This window comes from Lynx canadensis, chromosome B1, assembly GCF_007474595.2.
Source record: "Lynx canadensis isolate LIC74 chromosome B1, mLynCan4.pri.v2, whole genome shotgun sequence".
Classification (NCBI taxonomy): Eukaryota; Metazoa; Chordata; class Mammalia; order Carnivora; family Felidae; genus Lynx; species Lynx canadensis.
The window spans coordinates 17,127,087-17,148,391 of NC_044306.2; the positions used below are offsets into that span (position 1 = coordinate 17,127,087).

Sequence of the window (21,305 nt, forward strand, 5' to 3'; positions counted from 1 at the left end):
CTCGCTCTCAGAAATAAATAATAAAAACATTTAAAAAAATTTTTTAAAAAGAATTGCTTTTAAGTTTAACAAAGTACATTATGAAATAAGAATGGTAAGGATAGGAGATAATGGTAAGGGATAGCAAGGACTGGTAAGGAAGCAGAGAATGCCTCCTTAATTTTGATTTGTGTTTATTATACTTCCTTAATGTATAAAATAGACAACCCAGTGACTGAACAGGCCAACTCACCTAGAATAAGGGAAGACAAAATTAGCAAACACAGGATGGAGGTATGTACATATATTTCAGCCAATCTCCCCCTTCAGAATGTTCTGTTAACCACATTCTACCATAAAGTGCCACATCACTGAAACATCCCTAAGCTCAAAGGCCAATGATCTATTTGATAAGAAGTTTCATTTCCTGCAAATAAACCGTCTTCTCAATTCATATGGTGGTTCTGTTTTAATGGTGATCAAGAAATCAACGAGTACAACAAAAATGATAGCTACATGGAAGCTCTTTTTCGTGTGAAATAATGCAAAAAAGAAGCAAGAACTAAGAAAAAAACAGAGGCGCTGTCAAATCTGTAAAAGAACAGAGTAAAAGTTGACAAGGATTTTGGAAGAGGATTCTGGAGTCAAGGAGCTACCCACTTAGAAGTAGGGGGTCAGACACTGAGAAAACAGAAAGGAAACTTGGTGTATCAGTTCAGGAAAGCAACAGCTGCCAGTCTGAAAATTGCTTAATCTTGATCCCCTAACTGCCTACAGAGACAGAGCACTGTTCGATGGAAAAACTCCAAAACCACACAGAAAAATACCGAATGGTCAAATAAATTCCTTTGATAATTCTTCGTAAAAAGCAGAGTTCAGAAAATGGGAATACTTAGCGGCAGCACAACTTGCAGGAAGTTTAGGATGTATCAATAATTTAGGAGCTGTTACTGAAACACTGTATTTGTTTTTTAACCTGGAAGTGAAATTGTACTATGAGCAATTGTAAATTGTAAATTGTAAAATGTAAAATGAGCAAAGTCATAAAATAGCTTCATAAAAACAATTTCAAACAATTTCAAAAAGAAACACAGCATTTGGACTAAATTTTCATCAGGAAATAAAGCCTTATTTTGAATAACCTGAAAAGGAAACAATTTACAAAAATAAATTGGTAAATTAAGAAAATTCTTCATTTCCCCATATCAAGAAGCGTAAGCATGAACCTTTCACATAATACCATTAACACATACCTGTTTTAGGATGTATTGAAAAAAATCCTTGTGGATTTCCACTTGTAATTTTGTAGGTCAGCTTGTCATTAGAGCTAGAATCTGCATCAAATGCCTCTATTTGGACCACAGATACATCCTTGGGAGAATTTTCTATTATTTCTGGGTAATAAACAGGCTCTGATGTCTGTGGGGCGTTGTCATTGACGTCCTCGACCTCTATGTAGATCTCTATAAACGATGAGAGAGGCACGACACCCCGATCAGCTGCATAGACTGTTAGCCAGTAATGGGAGGTGGACTCCCGGTCAAGTCCGTCTGAGGTCTCTATGACACCTACAGAGAAGGAAGAAGACACGTCAACAACAACCACAAACTGCCACTTTGACCAAGTGTCAACCTCACTAACAACTCTCACTTAGCAAAGTCTTATGTGTCGTGAGAGCCGCATGACCCTGGGCAAGTTGTCTGACCTCTCTGTGCCTCTGTTCCCTTCCTATAAAATGGAAATAATTAAATGAGCTAATACACACATTAACAATTAGAACAGCGTGTGGCCTGTAGTATCGGCTATAAAGTCTCTGTCATTGTTGGTTTTAGGTGTCGGGCACTATGTGGACACGATACAAATATTCTATCCGTTAAGTGTCCAAACAACCCAGCAAGATGGGCACTGAGAGACCATCTAACGGCCCGGTGCTCTGTTTCCACAGATGAAATTTATGACCACTTGAGATTTGCTGATTTTCCCAGAGGTTCCCAGAGAAAAAAATCAAAAAGCTGTGGCCCGGATCAGGGTCCCCACTCTCTAGCACCCCGGTACCCACGCTGCATTCGCGTGCCCACTGCTATGGTTTAGACAATGAGGCTGCGGCAACACTTCTCGACACATCTCAGTTTGGAACACACCCCCCCTTACGGCGGCTAACAAAACAGAGTACAGTATTTCAAAATCCAGAACAAGGGTTTGCCCAAGTCTCCTGCGCACTGAAAGAAACCCTTTAGTTTCTTTTACTTCCCCTAGGCAAATGGCAAGACAACCAGGGTGCTAAACACAGAAATTCTCCCGCTGCTAGGAGCTCCACAAGGGCAAAGGCCACATCCCTCTTAAATGCCAGTTTACCCTGCTCCTTACCCAGAGGCCAGTAATTATTTATCAAATGAACAAACAACAATGAACAGATGACTTAACTGAAGTTGGCACGTCCCTCAACTGGGATCCAAACTAGAACACGTTTCTTACTAAGTCAACTAGTGATACAGGAGTTCCGTAATTACAAAGATGAGGGTGAAAGTGTCTGTAACGTTTTGGCCCAGCCATTGAAACCAGCTGAAACCTTACTTAATCTCTGGATTAACCACTTCCCGGGATGATGATTAAGTAGAAATTGCCATTTCTCTTAGCAAATCCCACTTTTTTACTCAATGGTGTAATCCTGTCCTTTTGCTCTCCCCAAATACATCCTTGCAGTTTTTTCTTCTGCATTAATATCATTCCGAACTAATGTTATTTTTAAGGTTTCTACACTACGGTTCCAGGCTGGACTTTGGAAATCCTACGACTCTAGAATGACTAAAGTTTCCCATTTAATGCAAAATACTATGGGAAAAATAAGAGATGTCAATTTGATCTGCACTCAGAAATGAAAGAGTATTTATCTCAACCAAGCATAAATCTGTATTTTTTACTTTTTGATCATTGCATAAATTTAAATCTTTACTTATTTGAAATAATATCAGAAAAACTCATTTATTTTAAATGTCAGATAATCACATCTCACACTTCCCAAAAGACTTACAAGTTATAAATACCAAACTTAACTAAATATTAAAACGTGAAAGAGATGATCATGAAATGAGTATCATCACTATCCAGAAAGCATTGTAGTTATTTACAACTGTTTCTTTAATTCTTAGCAAACCCTCAAAATGGATCTGTAATACTCCTAGAAATAACGAATAAAGCCTCACAACTCTCAAATAAAAAGGAGCTAGGGGCGCCTGGGTGGCTCGGTCGGTTGAGCATCCGACTTCAGCTCAGGTCATGATCCTGCGGTCCCCGAGTTTGAGCCCCGCATCGGGCTCTGTGCTGACACAGCTGCTTGGATTCTGTGTCTCCCTCCCTCCCTCTCTCAAAAACAAACATTCGGGAAAAAAAAAAAAAAGGAGATATCTGGTCTCCCTATGCAACAGAGACAACTGTCAGATAAATTCAACATGTTTTCCTTCTTGTCTGGTCCCAACATAGTCTATGCTTACTCAATCTGTCCAGCAAATTAGTAAAATTCTACCTGTTTTTAGTCTGAAAGAGGGTCCTTAATGACCAAGGGAAAATAATCTTTTCCAGTTTCTCTTTTTCATCAAGGGATGCAGAGGAAGTCAGGGAGTAACAACGTTTTCTCTACTAGGACTAAACATGGACAAATGAGCGTACATATGTTCCTCCTGTATTCTGCCATTAAAATGTAACATAATTCATTTGACAGGTGAAGTATTAGCAAATTTCAAGAAGACAGCTACCTGGTGCTTGTAATCCTCCTCTTTCTGGTTCTAATACTCAATAATTCATGCTGCTATCCACTTAGTAAAATCGGGCCCCTCTAAATGTGATCTGCAGGCATTTAAAAACTGATAATTACAGAAACAAATTAGTTCAGTGTTTACTATATGCCACGCACTATGCTGACTTACATGCGCTACTTTATTTAGTCTTTATATCCAACCTGACTACACATGTGGTGTTATTATCCCCATACCGCAGATGAAAAACTAAGATTAAAAGATGAACTTTCCCAGGGTCATAGCAAATGGCTGAGCTGGAGTTCAAACACTCTGAATCTCTGATGTCGGTGCCAACGAAATGCCGTCAGTCTTAGGGCTAGTGTGACCAAAGCACAGTCAACAAAAATGTTTTTAATCGAGAGTGAAGAGTGCACACACGTGCATGCACGTGAGCACAAGAGGAGGAGAAGCAGACGAAGAATCCCAAGCAGGCTCTATGCCCTCAGCGCAGATCCCGGCACGGGCTTCAAACCCATGAACTGTGAGATCGTGTCCTGAGCCAAGAGCAAGAGTAGGATGCTTATCTGACTGGGCCACCCAGGTGCCCCAGCAATTAAAATACTAAATATGCATAAGTGGGATGCTCAGATGTTCTTATTTCATGAATTCAGGACTGTATATATTTTCATCACATCGTGATTGCTAAGATGTTTATGCTTTGATGTATTTTGATTACATCCCTGTAAAAAAAAAAATGATTTAATACAGCTCAGAGATAACAATAAAGTGAATTTCTGACTGCCAAAGAGGAAGGAGGGCACGCTGAGTCACCCCTTCTAACCAAAATGCTCAAATTCATAACCATTCAACTCAGTTTACTGTATCTGCAATACTACAGTATTTACAAGAGAAGTACACAAAAGGCTTCACTAGGTGCTTTACATGCATGAAATCACACGACACAAACTGTAAGATGTTCATCTCAGCTTCACAAATGAGAAAGAGGACAAACTTTTCCAAGCCTTAGAGTGGCTAAGAAACAAAGGAGGTGGAAGCACGATCTCAACCCCCAGACGGGCTCCAGAACTCTGAGTCTCCACCACAGGCTGCACTGTCATGATCACACGCTCCACGGCACCAAGGAAACTGGGGGCCATGAGGGACTGATGCCACGAGGAGAGGCTACAGGTTTTCTACTGCTTAAATAAGGGTCCTTCCCCACACTTAAAGGACAATAAAAGAAGATTCAAGGATTCCGCTTGGTCACAGAAGTTCAGGCTGCGGTGCCTAAGTACTATTTTAACTGCTGATTGTAATTCTAAGCACTATTTTAAAAGCATAAAAAGTAGGTGGGAAAAGACCATACGCATGCAAAATTATTTTATGTTCTGCTTGTTCGTCTGTCTGCTCAGTCACAAGAGACAGCCCCTTAAGAACCCCGGGCAGAAACTTCTGAAGCAGGCATAAAGCGCTGCACTGAGCGCCATCTTCAATCTAGGGAGAGGAGACCAGTGGCCCAGGAACGGCGGGGAGCAGGGCAGAGAATACAGGAAGAGTAGCAGATCTAGCCTTGGCAGCCGCAAAATCACAGCTATGGACTGGAAACCCCTTAGCAATCCAGCAGCTCAACTCCCTTGTTTTTAAAGAAAGTTGAAAGGATTTGCCCAAGTTTATGAAAGCTAAACTGGTACGGAGTTTAGAATCCAGAATGAGGTACCTCCTCGGTCAGGGGGGCTCATTAGAACTGATCATGATTTAGAGAGGTCTTGGCCTCTGAGACAACCAACAGACCCACTGACCACAAGCAGCGTCCACTCTTCCGGTCACGGTGTTCGTACCCCTAGGCTTTGTCACCCTTCTCTACCAAGCGCTTCCTGTAGCCGCAAACAGCACGGATAGATGGACTTCTTCTATAACTTCAGCAGCACCTTCATTCATAAAAGAGAATCTTCAAAATTTCACCCTGTGGACTTCGAGCCTGTACCTTCGACACCAGAAAACAACAACTAAGCCTCCCAGCCAGCACAGAGAAATAAGCCTACTGTGTCCATCCTCAAAACCCCACCCCACTCCTACTTCTATCCATGACCCTCCACCAACCAACTTCCAAAAACTACTTTTTTGCGCCCCAGGGTATAAATTCTCCTTTCCTGAAACAAGTTTCAAGGAACCAACAAAATCTTAAATATTAAACCCTAGTTTTTCAGACACTTCTCACTAACACCTACCACAACAGTACCACACTTATTCGGCATACGCGTACGTCCACACGCACACACTCTTCATCTGTGGCCTCCCGCCTGTTTACGAACTTCTCCCCTACTTTCTCTGCCATCTCTGCTCCTATTTTTTATTTCCGCTTTCACTTTCCGAGAGAGGTACGACGGCATGCCACCAGATGATCCCCAAGCCCAGGCTGTGAAAGACAGAAGCGGTAGCCCGGGCTTTCCACAGAGCTTCCTCCCGCCAGACAAGGAGCGATCGATGCTCTGCGAGAAAATGCCAGTGAGCGCGGTAATAGGCGAGCACCACCTTTCTCATCATGAGGTTATGGCACAGAAGCAGTAGACAAGGTAGGGGTGCTGCTTCCTGATCCTGGGATGTATATTTTGAGTACGGAGACAAGTTTAGACAAGCCTGTTATACGCGCCACCCAGCAATGTTACAAGGAATCATTCCTTTGCTTTAATGAAACATGACAGAAGCAATAACGGACTAGCTTTCCAACCTCAAGAATACAATGAAGACATTTTCAAGAAAAGTTGTTAATAAGCTGAAAAATTTGAAAGAAGCCGGAAATCTGGAGCTATTAAAGTAAAAATATTTATCATTCCAAACATACCCGCTAGGATTGCAAAGCCACCACCATATGTCACTATGGAAACTAACTTTAAATGTGCATGCAGTGGAACTAGACTGAAAGGGGAAAAAAAAATACAATGTAATTGTTAAAAAAGAGTTTGGCCGATGTGGCTGAAAATACAGCTCACAGCAAAATGTCTTTCTAGAAGATTCGTCATTTTCCACAGATGGTCATTAGGTACTCATGTTGTCGTTCCATAGTCCAATTACTCAATGGGTACAAGGTACAATGCCTGGATGGCTCAGTCGGTTAAGCATGCGACGTCCGCTCAGGTCATGATCTCACAGTTCGTGGGTTTGTGCTGAGCTGTCAGCACACAGCCTGGAGCCTGCTTTGGATTCCCTCCCTCCCTCTCTCTCTCTCTCTCTCTGCCCCTTCCCCACTCATGCTCTGTGTCTGTCTCAAAAATAAATAAAAAACATTAAAAAATAATTAAAAAAAAAAAAACCCAAAGGGTACAGGGTACAGTTGAGTACAGTTGCTCAAGCCAATGATCCTAAAGTAGTAAAGGGTTTCCAAGAATAATTAATTCCTACTATCCACCACTGATGGCTAATGATGATGTTAACTTGAATATGCCCTCGAAGAGGAAAGGCCAGCATTTGCTCCCGCTGACAAGGTGGAACAGGATACTTTCAACACATTTTTAAGGCAAAAGTAAAATTATATGTAGTCACTTTACTGCCAAAAAATAATTTAACTAACTCAAATTTCCATGGCCACAGAACATCTTTCTCCCTGGAATTTTCCTATTTTCTTTGTTTAACAGGTCTTGGCCCCTTATCCAGCCCCAGTGCCAAAGTTTCAACAAAACCTTGCTATTTCAGATTCTTCAGCAACTCCAACTCAAAAATACTTATAATCTTTTTTTTTTTTTTTTTAACTTTTCTGGAACCAAACTTAAGGCAGCAATTGTATGAAAAGCCTCTTTAGTCAATTACAAGAAAAACTTAAAACATAAAATAGAGTTTTGGATAGTATTTTCCCTACAGACAGTAAGTGACTAACTACCCCTTCCTCCAATTCTGTAGTCTCATCATGTACAGAGTAACTCTTCTGGAGATAAATGTTTTCCCAAATATAAAAACAATACACACTAGAGATGCAATATGTATGTATCTGACATTAGTCCACAAAGGTTACTCAAGTGGTTAATTTTTTCCTAATTATGGAAAAATCAGAAGTCTCATAGTTGTCATATTAAATATGCTGCTACGAGACATTCTGCTTTGAAATTACATTTAAAAAGTAGACTATGATTTCCCTATTAAAATGCAAACCCTTTCAGGGCAGGGATGTTTTGCCAGGTAAATAGTGGGTACTTGTTAAGCATGCGTTGAAAAGAATGCCCATCATCAACAAGTTAAGTCTGAGAAACACTCACAGCCAAGAGGAGCCAGGGGAGACAGGACGACTAAATGCAAGGTAGGAGACTGGAGAGGATCCTAGACCAGAAAAAGCACATCAGGAGAAAGAAAAAAAAAAAAAAAAAGCTAAGGAAATATGAGTGAACCCCAGGCTGTCGTTAATAAGAATGTATCAATATGGGTTCACTAGTTATAACAGGTATACTAATGTAAGATGTCAGTGGGGAACTGTAGGTGTAGGAGCTATATGGAAACTGTACTATCTGCTCAATTTTTCTGCAGATCTACTTAAATTTGTTTCCTTCAAGTAATGAAACTTTTTTGAATTTATCTCATTTTCATTAAACAGTAAATTACATATATATACATACACACATACATATGTGTGTGTATATATATATATATGTAAGTCAAATTAAACAAAAAATTTATAAAGAGAGCAGAGAAGGGAGGCAGAGGGGTAGAGAGAGGGACTCTTAAGCAGGCTCCACTCAGCACAGAGCCCAATGAGGGACTCGATCCCACAATCCTGGGGTCACGACCTGAGCCAAAATCAAGAGTCGGATGCTCAACCAACTGAACCTCCCAGGAGCCCCTCATTTTTTTTTTCAGTAAGCTCTATACCCAATGTGAGGCTTGAACTCATGACCCCAAGATCAGGAGTGGCAAGCTCTACTGACTGAGCCAGCCAGGCGTCCCTGTAAGTCAAAATTTTAAATGCCTGAGACCACACAAAGTAAATATCCATGCTTTTGCTAATAAAAAGAAAGGTCAAAGTAAATAAAATAAACAGCATCCCTCATGGGCCAAGCAAACTGCTCGGCAGTTTCCTAGCACATGGAACAGTTGGATAGATGCCTCTCTGCCCTCTTACAGCTAAAGACCAAGTCAGTCTTGTCGTACAATTATCTTTTCAGTTTAAAGACATGGCACTATTACCATGACCTGATCTTTCAAAATCAATGACAAGCTGTATCATTTGATGAGAAGCCGTTTGTGGTTGGAATCACAGCAAGCTCAGCGAAATGTTAATAATGATGCCGATGATAACATTATAACCGCAAATACATATACACAGCTCATGACGTGCTGGACACTACTTTAAACACTTCCCGTAGATTAACTTATTTGATCTTTACAGTAACTCTAAGTGTTAGGTAATATGATCAACCTTATTTCACAGGGGAGGGAACATTGTGAACAACTTGCCCAAAGTCACAGCTTGCTCATGGTGGAACTAGGATTCAATCCCAAGGAGACTGGCTTCAGATAATCATGCTGCAGCACCTCCCAGTCTCTGGCATTCTCTAATTAGAGGGAAGCATGAAAGCAACTGAACACAGCCTGCAGTATCCAGACAAAAAGCCCTGGTTTTTTGGAATATAATGACCAGATGGAAAAAAAAAATGGTTTTGCTGTCTTCACAACATTTGGGGTTCTAGGTGAAGTATCTGATGCTACAAAAATTTTGTTGTTCTGTGCCACTAAGACGTTAAGCACATTCCATAGTTTCAGGAGAAAAAGGAAACTAGTGTAATATAAAACAGTACCTGTGATACAGCTTTAAAAAAAGGCATGTATATTAATTACACAGAAATGTCAGTGATCTACAAGTTAAGGAAACAAATGAGAAAGAAATCTTTATGAAGTACATAAAGTATGACCTTGGTTCTGTTTAGTTCTGATTTAAAAATAAGAAACCCACAACACACAATTATACGTGCAGGGAAAGATAAAGGTCTACAAATAAACAAGGTAATGGAGAGACAATAAAGAAAATCAACTCAATGAACCAAATTTTTAAATTTCTGTAACAATGACTGTTAAGCTGTATTTAAAACGTGCATGAAAAATGACAAACCGTTAAGTACCAGCAGTCCTGTAGAGGCTGTGCTAGAATGACCTTCATATTTTATTTTCCCTTTATATTTTTAGATATACTTTCATTTCCAAGTACTTTAATGGTTTCATTTCATCTAAATAGATGGGGTAACAACAGTCTACTTAGTCTGACAGTTTCAACAATTAAAATTCAAAAGTATTTATATGTGAAACTTACAAAGTTTTAGGTAGGCCTAGGAAATTCTAAAATTATATTGCTCAGAGGTAGGTCATAAATTAATGATTAAAAGGAAAGCTTTTTATGCAGTAACTGCCAATCTGGTTTTTCATTATTTAAACTGCCTATTTACATCATCTTAATTAAAATGGAGATCTAACAACTCTTTCCATTAAAATTGTTGCAATAACTTTAAAATTAGCTGAGGAGGCTTTCTGACTTGCAAACTTACTAAAACATATTAAGTTCATAATCAGATTTTAAGCATCATGTTTCAAGTCCAAGGATTTCTTCAGCTTTGCAAAGAGTCAGTCCCATGACAAGTTCTGCTAAACCATGTTTTCATGCTTTGTTGAGAAATGATTCCAACTTCTGACTTCCATGTCAGAGTCATTAGTGTTGTTAATGAGGGCTTTCATGGATAAGCTCTCTTAAAGAGGATCATCCTTGGATATCAAAAGTATCACCTGAAGACATACTCATTGGATAAAACTACATACACAAGACAGCCTTTGGAGGAATTAAAATTCAAAAGATACAGTTCACACACCAATGGTAATGTTTCTAGCAGTTTGTTCTGTATGTTAGAAGTTGTACAAGTTCAATATTGATTATTTTTTCCACATTCTATTTCTTGGATGCACACTCAGCAAGTGCTTTATATATGCCACATATTTAATCCTCACAGTTAATTCTGTAAGCTCGGCAGTCTTTCCTCATGCTCCGTATGCAGAGGTTTTTGAGCTGAAAAGTCACTGAGGCATTTACTCACCATAAGGGGAATATATTAATCAATGAATTCATTAGTGAATTGTCTTACCAGTTAGCCATCATTGCACTTACATATAATAACTTGATTAAGTCTCAAAAGTTAATTGCCTTGAGCTACCCAACTAGTTGCAGAGAAGAAAAAATCTAAAACCTGGCCTACTAGCTCTAGAGCCCAAAGTCCTACGCAACAGAGTACCTCCCTCTGCCTTTCTTACTCCTATGGGGTAGCAGGGCTGTGATTCAACAAGGGATGCCTGCCTCTCAAGGCCTGGCTCTTTTCTTGTAAGCCTGTGTAGGTGACCTTCATTAATCTATCTCTATTAATGAAAAGAAAAACTAACACATAACAAAAGTTTACCGGCGTTTGGCCATGGAAGGAGGAATGACAGGATTTAAAAAGTATAAACCCAACCAAATGTGGGCCAAACAGACTCCTACTCAAAGTTCAAAAATCCCATCTAAGTTTAGGATATAAAAGGAAAAAGGACATAAAATAGGATCCAACGCTGCTCTGTATTCAGAAAGTTGGTACACAGTCGACCTTTGAAGTACATGGAAATGCAAGGATCCCCACTCATACGTGGATCTTCTCCAACAAACGCAGTATAGTGCTGTAAATGTATATTCTCTTCCTGATGATTTTAACCTTTTTATTTCTCTAGGGTAATTTACTGTAAGCAAACCATATATAATACATGTAGCACAAAAACGTGTTAAATCGACTATTTATGTCATCAGTAAGGCTTCTGGTCAACAGCAGACTATTAGAAGTTTTAGGGGAGTCAAATTATATGTGCATTTTCAACTGTGAGGGGGCGCGGTCAGCGCTCCCAGTCTGCACATTGTTCAGGGGTCAACTGTATTTTCCTTCTTGCTACATAAAAGTTCAGACTAAATTTACGCTACATGCAACACAATAGGTGGTATGTAAGGCATCCTGTAATACTGAAGATCACTACGAGGGTATCGTAAGTGAGCTGTGAGCACAGTCAAAATACGGAGCAGTGGGTGGGAGATCCAGAACTCCAAATGCTAAGCCAGCTGTAAAGTTGTGCGTCAGATAAAAACAGGTATTTTTTTTTCAACGTTTATTTATTTTTGGGACAGAGAGAGACAGAGCATGAACGGGGGAGGGGCAGAGAGAGAGGGAGACACAGAATCAGAAACAGGCTCCAGACTCTGAGCCATCAGCCTAGAGCCTGACGCGGGGCTCGAACTCACGGACCGCGAGATTGTGACCTGGCTGAAGTCGGACGCTTAACCGACTGCGCCACCCAGGCGTCCCAAAAACAGGTATTTTAAGGATCACCCCTCTTTGGAAAAGAAATCTGTGACTTTTTTTTATCTAGTCCCAATATTTATTTTTTTTTAAATTTTTTTTTAACGTTTTATTTATTTTTGAGACACGGAGAGACAGAGCATGAACAGGGGAGGGTCAGAGAGAGGGAGACACAGAATCCGAAACGGGCTCCAGGCTCTGAGCTGTCAGCACAGAGGCCGACGCGGGGCTCGAACTCACGGACCGCGAGATCATGACCCGAGCGGAAGTCGGCCGCTTAGCCGACTGAGCCACCCAGGCGCCCCTAGTCCCAATATTTAAATAACAGGTTTTTTAAGAACTTTATCCTATGATTTCCTCTTCATTAAAAATGATTTTACGTTGCTTATAGTGGCCTGGATCTTGCTAGAAATTAATCTTGAAACTGGCGTTATTGATTTACATGTTCTTTCATTCACTCAACAAACATAGGGTTCCTACTGTTTGCCAAACATGGTACGAGGTGCTAAGGAAACCAAGAAGAGTAAAACAGGGTCCTGTCAGAAAGACAGTTAAATAAAAGAGGAATTTATTCTATGGAACAGTGGAGAGAGAGGGGGAAGAAAGCACAAGTATTTGAGAAGGGCAGCACAGTAATTTAACAACTATTTAATATTTTTTATTTGTTTTATAAATATTTTTCATACAAAGGTCAAATAAACCTTTTCTTAGGTTTATGAGTCCCTGCCTGAATTTTATGATGCAACATGTAATTAAGTTAATTAAAAAATAAATAAATTGTAACAGGAGCTCCTGGGTGGCTCAGTTAAGAGTCCAACTCTTGATTTTGGCTCAGGTCACAATCTCAGGGTTCACTGAGATCCACTGTCAGCGCAGAGCCTGCTTGGGATTCTCTCTCCGCCCTTCCCCTCCTTTCCCCCCCCGCCCCACCTCTCAATAAGTAAACTTTAAAAAAACAGAATGCACAATCCATTTTGTGAGCAGAGACAGGGAGAGGAGGCGGATATACACTAAAACGGTGGGCTATAAGGGTGAGTGAATTTTTTCTTTGTGTTAATATTTTCCAATTTTTCTACAATAAATACGTATGCATTACAAAACATTATTTTTGTAAACCTACACACATAGAGGATTAATCCAAAGTGTATCCAAGAGAACTTAAGAAATCTCAGAAATGTAAAAGCAACCTTTCAAAGTGAAGACTGCCTTACAGGTTTCCATAAGCCGAGTAACAGCTGCCTGAAACATTTGTATTGCAGAGTATGCTTTAGCATGAAGAAGACAAGGCACTATTCAGTGATTAAAATGTCAGTTGACGTGACTCCGCCTCACGCCCAACTCCTTCCAGCGCTCCCTGGCTAAAGAAGGAAAGGAATGAGATTCCTCCGCTACAGTCAAGTATTACGCTGGCCACTGTATAAACACAGCTCTTTCCAAAAGAGACAGTTGTCTCCAGAGTCCTAGAATGCACAAGGCTCGTAGAAGAGCAAGTTTTCCTTTTTCTAAGGTTTGTTTAGGCTTCCATAAAACAGATCCTAAATAAAGAAAACTGCACCTATTTATTTTTCTTAAAACAAAACCTGAGACCCACATGCAGTTCAGCTAAGCCAAAAGGAAGGCATGTTTTACATAAACTCAACGCCGGTTGAAGCAAATACCCTGTATAAACCACCCCCCCCCCTCCTATCACCCCAAAGTCGCGTTTTTCTCCATTTTTGATTTTAAAAAAAAGTTCTCTGTTAAACTGCATTTTAACTACAAAGCAGTTTTTCAGTTTTAAAAATTCAAATTATTTTACAAATGTAAAAGGTATAATTCAGAAGCAGTATTCAGCTACTTGAAATATTCAGTCTGCTGCCAAACCCAATCCTACAAGAACTCAGAAACTTAAGCTACGCCTCAATTTCCTCACATGGAAAATGAGGAAACCAGACATAAGGACTAAGAGATTAGTATAAAAATAAAGGCAATTCCTGCTAATCATCTACTGTGATGCTTGAGAAACTAAAGCAAAGTCAAGATTTAGGAAGATTCTAACCAGAAGTGTAACACCTTCATCCCTAACCTCGGTGCTTCCAAGGATGTCCTATTACTCCAGAGAATAAACTAGCTAACACAAACCACATTATGATGAGGCAGTGTCTGAAATAGAACTATCAGAGTCACTTAAAGAACAAGTGACTAAAATACCCCTAAGCATTCTGAACTGAATATTGTAGAGCAAAAGAAATTTAGACCTCTATGGCAACATTTTCAAATAGACAGAAGTTATTTCCAGTGATAGTAAAATCTTACATGTGCACAGCACGCACCAATCCTGCTCAAGTGGCCACTGAGATCTGTCATAAGCTCTCCCCTGAACCCCAATAAAGTACAGAGGGACTTTTATGAGACATTATAAAGTGTCATTTTTAAATACGGCATGATAGTGGGAAGAATCAAATTAGAAATTTTGGGAGCAAAGACAGCATTATCAGATACTATCTCCTTCCCCAGTTATTTTCATCAAATTTTGATCAAATTTCAGCAAGGTTTCAGTAGTTGCTACAGATTTAGGAGTTAAAACTAACCAAGTTCAACAGAAGTTGCTCGAATGTACCATGATTATTTAAAAGAATTTATTTAAAGCACAAACCTTATACCTATGTACCAATTAACCCTTAGTCACCACAAGTACAAAACTATGAATATCACATGGAGGTGATGAACATTAGAGGGCCTTCTTATCCAAGATCTGGGAAGAAAACCTAAGATTCCCACCCAGGTACAAGAATATGAATCACACACCTCCCAAGATTTTTTTGTTTTCCAACCTATCAATAACTTACCTTCTGAACTGCTAAAAACTGTACATGTTTCTAACGCAAGACATTTTAGGGACCTGTACACGTAAAGACTGTTTTGAAACAAAAAACATTCTTCTGAGAGAAAAGAACTGGCTTTTAATGATTTCCTTTAAAAGTACTTATAAACAGCAAGCTTACCCAAGGGTTTATATGCAAAACCAAAGAGGAAAATTGGTTTGGCAAACCATCAAAACTGACAGGAGTGGTAAGAAAAATAGAGGAGTGGGGGCACCTGTGTGGCTAAGTCGGTTCAGCCTCTGCCTTCGGTACAGGTCATGATCTCACGGTTCATGGGTTCGAGCCCCGCATCGGGCTCTGTGCTGACAGCTCAGAGCGTGGGGCCTGCTAAGGATTCTGTGCCTCCCTCTCTCTCTCTGCCCCTTACCCACTTGCACTCGGTCTCTGTCTCTCAAAAATAAACATTTAAAAAAAATTAAAAAGAAAAGAAATTAGAAGAGCATTTTCCTTTACCCACTATCACAGGGGTCCTCAAGGAGCCGAGAGTCAAGTCTGGGCTGGGAAACACACTGGTAATTGGGCTTGTGGGGCAGGAAGACAGCAGCAGGAAAACAGAAAGGGGGGGGGCAGGCATCTACTGTAAATGTAAATGGCCCCTCCCCCACTGAAGCGGACTGCCTGCTCCCTCCCCTGGCACTGACTGCCCTGTGCCCCCGCCATTCACCTTCAGTCATGGACCACAGGGCTGCAGGACCCTGTCCCTGTCTGTCTCCCCTACCTCCTCCTGACTTCCGGCTGCCTTACAAGCTGCTTTGTATTTAGGGGGCTGCCCTTCCCAAGGATCAAAAATTGCCCTCAAAAGGCTGGCCCTCCACTCTGGTCATTCAAGTCCCAGCTTACATTTCCTCCTTGGAAGTCCTTCCCTGAGAACTCCATTTTACTTACTTATTTATTTTCTTTTTTTTTTTAAGATTTATTTTTTAGAGAGAGAGCAAGCAGAGAAGGGCAGAGAGAGAAGGGGACAGAAGATCTGCACGGACAGCGGGGAACCTGCTTGGGAATCTCTCTCCTCTCTCTGCCCCTCTTTCTCTCTCAAAATGGTTAAGAAAATTTTTTCATCACAAAATACTGCATATAAAATTTAATAAAACTGTGTTTTCCCGTTGTTTTCAAGAGTTATAACACAGTAAGATTACTACTTAATTCCATTGTGCTAACACATAGGCATTCTGTAATTCTCTTAAGCAAATGATTCAACAAGCAAATTAATAGTTTAGTAAACTACAGATATACGCTTACCTATTTAAGAAAATAAGCTAGAGTTAATCATGTTTATTTGCATTTAAGAATGTATTAAACCCATTAAGAGATTCTTCATCCCACATGAACCCTGTCTACCCACTCAATTAGGTCATTATGAACTATGGGTATCTGACAATAATAAAATACATCATCTTCTTTAAAAAACAATGAATTTTTTAAAGATATTTTTAATTACACTTTTTTTTTTTTTTAAGGGTGTGATTTGGACTAAACCTCCTTTCCAACTGTATTATACCCCACCCCAGACAGAGGTCCCACAGCACAGGACATATTAGTGCTTTGTGCTCCCACTGAAATGAGACTGTATAAAGGCCAGGCCCGGCTGTGAGAGGGAGAAAGTGCTTTTGCAAATTTCCTGTTGGCTGTCACACAAGACTCACCAGCTACTGTTAACTGTGCTTGCTCCTGAGAAGAATGTGCCTGCCTTCCATACCTGAACATTCCAATACACAGAAAATAGAACTGACCCTTGGCCTATTTTCAACAGGATGGAAGGAAACTTCTTTAGGAAACTTTAAAGAATTACCATGCATTTTCCAAAGCAATCAATATTCTTTTCACAAGTCAATGACCACATGTTAATCATTAACATTAGGGTTAACAGGGGAGGAGAAAAAAAAAAAAAATCACACGTCCCATTACCCCACCCGTGTCAATGGCAGCATAGTGAAACACTTTCAGGTAAATAATTCAAATAGGGTAACAAAACAAAAATATAACACATCTAAACTAAAAGGGTAGTATTACATATTAAACATGAGGCGTGGTTTTCATTTAGCATTCTGTGTTCAGTTTGAACTGAAAACGTCCATCTCTTATTATTTTTGGCAACTTCTTTTATGTCCAAAATCAAGTCATGAATTTCAGGAATTCAGCAAGCAAGCCCCATCTGTGCATGAAACACTGTATCTAAAAGGAAGAAAGTCAACCAGTGTCCTAATCCCTTGGGCAAAAAGTATAAAGTAGATCGCCACAGTCTCAAAACCAAAATGCCACAGACTAGCCAAGAAGCACATTCCCATCTTATCTGGCCTGACTGTGGTTCACCTCACCTTTCTTTCATTACAGGAAGGGCACTCCAAGGGCATTACCCTTAGATCAAACAAAGCATTCCAAGAAGGCAAAGGCATTCCCACGAAGCTCTTTTCGCAGGGACAGCAAGAACAAGCCTTACATTTCATGAATGAGTAAGCTGTAATGAAGCATTTCTGTGTCCCTTAAATAAAATTTCAAATAGCTCATAGTGTGTGGACTGCAATCAGAGAGCATTAAAAGACCACTACAAGGAGAAAGTTAATAGGAAAGCCAAACTTCTCTATTTTTCAGTAAGAACACAAAATACATGAAGGCCTAAAATTTTACTTCAAATGAAAAATCTTCATTGAGATTTTCTTAAAATGACAGATTTACAACCTGCAAACACACAGGCCTAGATTGCTATAGTGTTTCTAGTTACTCCTTAGCTAAGGATTATGCATTCAACATTTTGTTTCACTCTAGTTAACTTTTCCTTTGAGTACATCTCAGATGGTATTTCAAGCATTTAGCCAGTAATTTTCAACGTCAATAATGCTTTCTATATATGGGATTCTGTAATTAAAGCAGATCTCTGATTTCCATAAAGCCAACCTACATTTGGTTACTTTAAAAAAAACAGTGAAAACTTTTTGTTCACTTCTACAAGAGCTTACTTTATTCCCTTCAACTTAGGCAAGAAGCAGGAAACTCTCTACTAAAAGAGAACACAAGGGCAGACCCTGAAGTCTCAGTTCTGTTTGGTAGGTAGGTAGACAGGTAGGCTGAACCACGAACACCTCCAAGTTCATCTTATGTTATCTATAGACAGCAGTCCATTTCTAAACACCCAGGTTGGGGAATCTGCTGTAAGGAAATCCACTTCCCGTAGTTAAACAGTCTAATTGTAATGTTACCAAAAAAAACCTAAAATTAATCAAATCCTACTCTAAATTCTTTGACTCTCTGACTCACTTTTAACAATCCCTAAAGCTTGAATTCAAATATGTACAGGAAGTAAGCATTGGGAAATAAAGCCCCGAAGAGCTGTAATCAACCAACTGTTCCATTAAAACAGACAACCACTGTCTGGTTTAGAAAAATAATGGATTTCTTACTTCCAGATGATTAAAGATGCATCCATTCAGTACGGCCGCCTTTAGAATGAGTCCCCCAAGGCAAGTAAGGCAGAAAGTTTGTGTACCATAATTATTTGTGAATTTTCTTCTCCACCCAAATTCTGAAGAAACCAAGTAGAGATTTTTTTCCTGTATACTTCCTCCCATCTTCATCATTCACTAGTAAATTAGACTTTAAAAGAGTTTTTGTGAGTTACTGCAACCACAAGTATGTACCATGAAGCAACAACAACAAAAAAAAAAAGGAGTGGACTTCTGAATATTCTTTTTTCCAAGGGCTCAATAAAATCACTTCAGTATATCTAAAATCAATGTATTTAACCTCATAGTATCTGGGCCTGTATTACAATTCTAATATTTAAGTCTTAGATCCACTGTCTAAATCAACTAAAACTTTATCCCCGTGTTGTTATTGCTGTTTTAAATTGTTCTTTGCCCAATTACGTTTTGAATAGAAACCTGTGTGCTTTAATCTGCTTCATACCCTTTTGTCGGTACTGGAGTCACTAGCTGTCAAGAATTACATGTTGTCTGATAAAAGATCTTGGATGATTTTTCTGAGATCATCCCATGAATAAGGTAACTTGTCTTAATTCGATCACTATGCTGCTCAGTATGGACTCGGGTTAGTCAATCTACAAGGACCACTTAGGGAATACAGAGGAGCCTGTATTCTTGGTTGTAACAATAAGATCACTTTTTTTTTTTTTTCAATGACTGAAGTGTAGTTGACATGCAATGTTATATATCAGTGCTCAACCACAGTTACTGCTGTCACTGTCACCATCCAGCATTATTACGGTATTAGTCACTCTAGTCCCTACGCTGTGCTTTTCATCTCCATGACTTACTTTATAAATAAACACATGTGTATCTCTTATTCCCATTTTTAATCACATTTATTATTTGGAAATCTAGACAATTAAAAATTCATACTAATCAGAGGCTTTTATAAAGAGTAGCTAACCAAGTGAAATAAAAAGGTCCCCAGGACCTTTATCTGGCACTCAGGAAACACACATTTAAAAAACAAAACAAAACTCGGGGCGCCTGGGTGGCGCAGTCGGTTAAGCGTCCGACTTCAGCCAGGTCACGATCTCGCGGTCCGTGAGTTCGAGCCCCGCGTCAGGCTCTGGGCTGATGGCTCAGAGCCTGGAGCCTGTTTCCGATTCTGTGTCTCCCTCTCTCTCTGCCCCTCCCCCGTTCATGCTCTGTCTCTCTCTGTCCCCCAAAAAATAAATAAAACGTTGAAAAAAAAATTTTTAAAAACAAAACAAAACAAAACAAAACAAAAATAAAGAAATAAGCCTCAAGAGGTCACTTGGGACAAAGATCCAAAAAAGCTACGTGAATCAGAATAGCATCTCAAAAAGTTGATGTATAAAAAAAATAAGAGTTTTCAAACATATAACCAGACACAAAACGAACAATCACCATTTCAATTATGATAGTTCCCTGAATGAAGTAAGTTTTTCCACCAATAATATACTGGCACCTTTTCATTTTCTGTTCTTAAATCCAAACAGTTAGTGGCAGCAAGAATGCAGAGAGGAACACTCTCAAAACTGCTAATGAGACTTTTCTTTCTGGATGAATATGTGGCAATTTGTTTTGTATCAGAGAAACATTTTTAAATTTTTATTTTCTTTAACCCAGTAATTCTACTTCTTGAAACTTATGCGAGGGCAAAACAAATACATCAACAAGGAAATGATTTAAATGTTCTAAAACTGGGTGTTGTTATATGCATTAGAGTTTATTTCTCTGATGGTATTCTATGTAATCAAGAGTCACATTCTGTTAGAATACTTAAGAATCATAAAAAGCTGGGGCGCCTAGGTGGCTGTCAGTTAAGCATCCGACTTCGGCTCAGGTCATGATCTCACGGTCCGTGAGTTCAAGCCCCACATCGGGTTCTGGGCTGACAGCTCAGAGCCTCGAGCCTGCTTCGGATTCTGTGTCTCCCTCTCTCTCTGCCCCTCCCCTGTTCATGCTCTGTCTCTGTCTCAAAAATAAACAAACATTTAAAAAATTTAAAATAAAATCATAAAAAGCTGTGAATATGTTAAAAGGCCATCAATAATACATGTGCACTATATAATTTTTTTAATCCAGTACCTGTAGAGGGTGAATGGGTGTGCATGTGTACATAAACAAGTTGGCAAAACTTCAATGGCACTCTAGGCAGTAGAATTTTAATAAGTTTTTTCTTCTTTATAATAGTCTACATTTTCCCAGTCTTCTACAAGGTGATATATTATTTCATTGGAAAATAAAGCTCATTTTCAAATGTGGGTTAGGTCTCTGCCCATTTTTCCCAAATGCTCTAAGAGATCTCTTCAAAGAAAAAAAAAATTAACATTATATAATCATTTTCAAACTCCCCTTCCATGACCTTTAAGGGGACTTCTAAAGCTAACAGACTCCCCAGCAGGAAATAAATCTGTTGCTAAAAGGATGCACCCACAGAGTTATGGCAGGATGCACTGTTAGTGGCTTTGGCAACAATTTCCTTTTATTATGCCTTCGCTCCCAAGCGCTTTTCAACTGGGGGAGAATCCTGAAGAAGTTAATAGGTCCTTAATACATGCTCTGCTGCCTGAATGGATTCCTGTTCACAAGGTAATAGTTGAGACCCCCACGTGGCCCTTTCACAGGGACTTTAGCAAATCCCCTGCAGTGAGATGGCCCCAGGGCAGCTCTGTTTTCTGCAGCCCAGGCTGTGACCTAATCAGTGAGGTCCCCAGCAAGACAATCCCTACATTCAACAGTCCTGAAGAAATGAAGCAGGAGTGGGGGAAGAGTTCAAGCTTTACTGAGGAAAGCTATTTACCTGTCACAGTGATGGTTCACCCAACGGGGCTTTAAAAAAAAAAAAAAAAAAAAAAAGGCAAAACAAAACAAAACAAAACAAAAAACCCTCCAGCTGCTTCAGCAGATTCCTGGCCAGCAGCCAGCACAAAATAAACATAT

At 39.6% G+C, this 21,305-nt stretch overlaps 1 protein-coding gene across 3 annotated transcripts in view; it reads right to left on the reverse strand.

Moving 5' to 3' along the window:
* Positions 1–21,305, reverse strand: part of FAT1 (FAT atypical cadherin 1) — a 133,528-nt gene that overhangs the window by 76,856 nt on the left and 35,367 nt on the right. For all 3 annotated transcript variants that reach the window (XM_030312170.2, XM_032592824.1, XM_032592825.1), the window contains exon 3: positions 1,233–1,547. In XM_030312170.2, the coding sequence (XP_030168030.1) occupies positions 1,233–1,547 (315 nt within the window). The remainder of the gene's footprint in view (positions 1–1,232; positions 1,548–21,305) is intronic.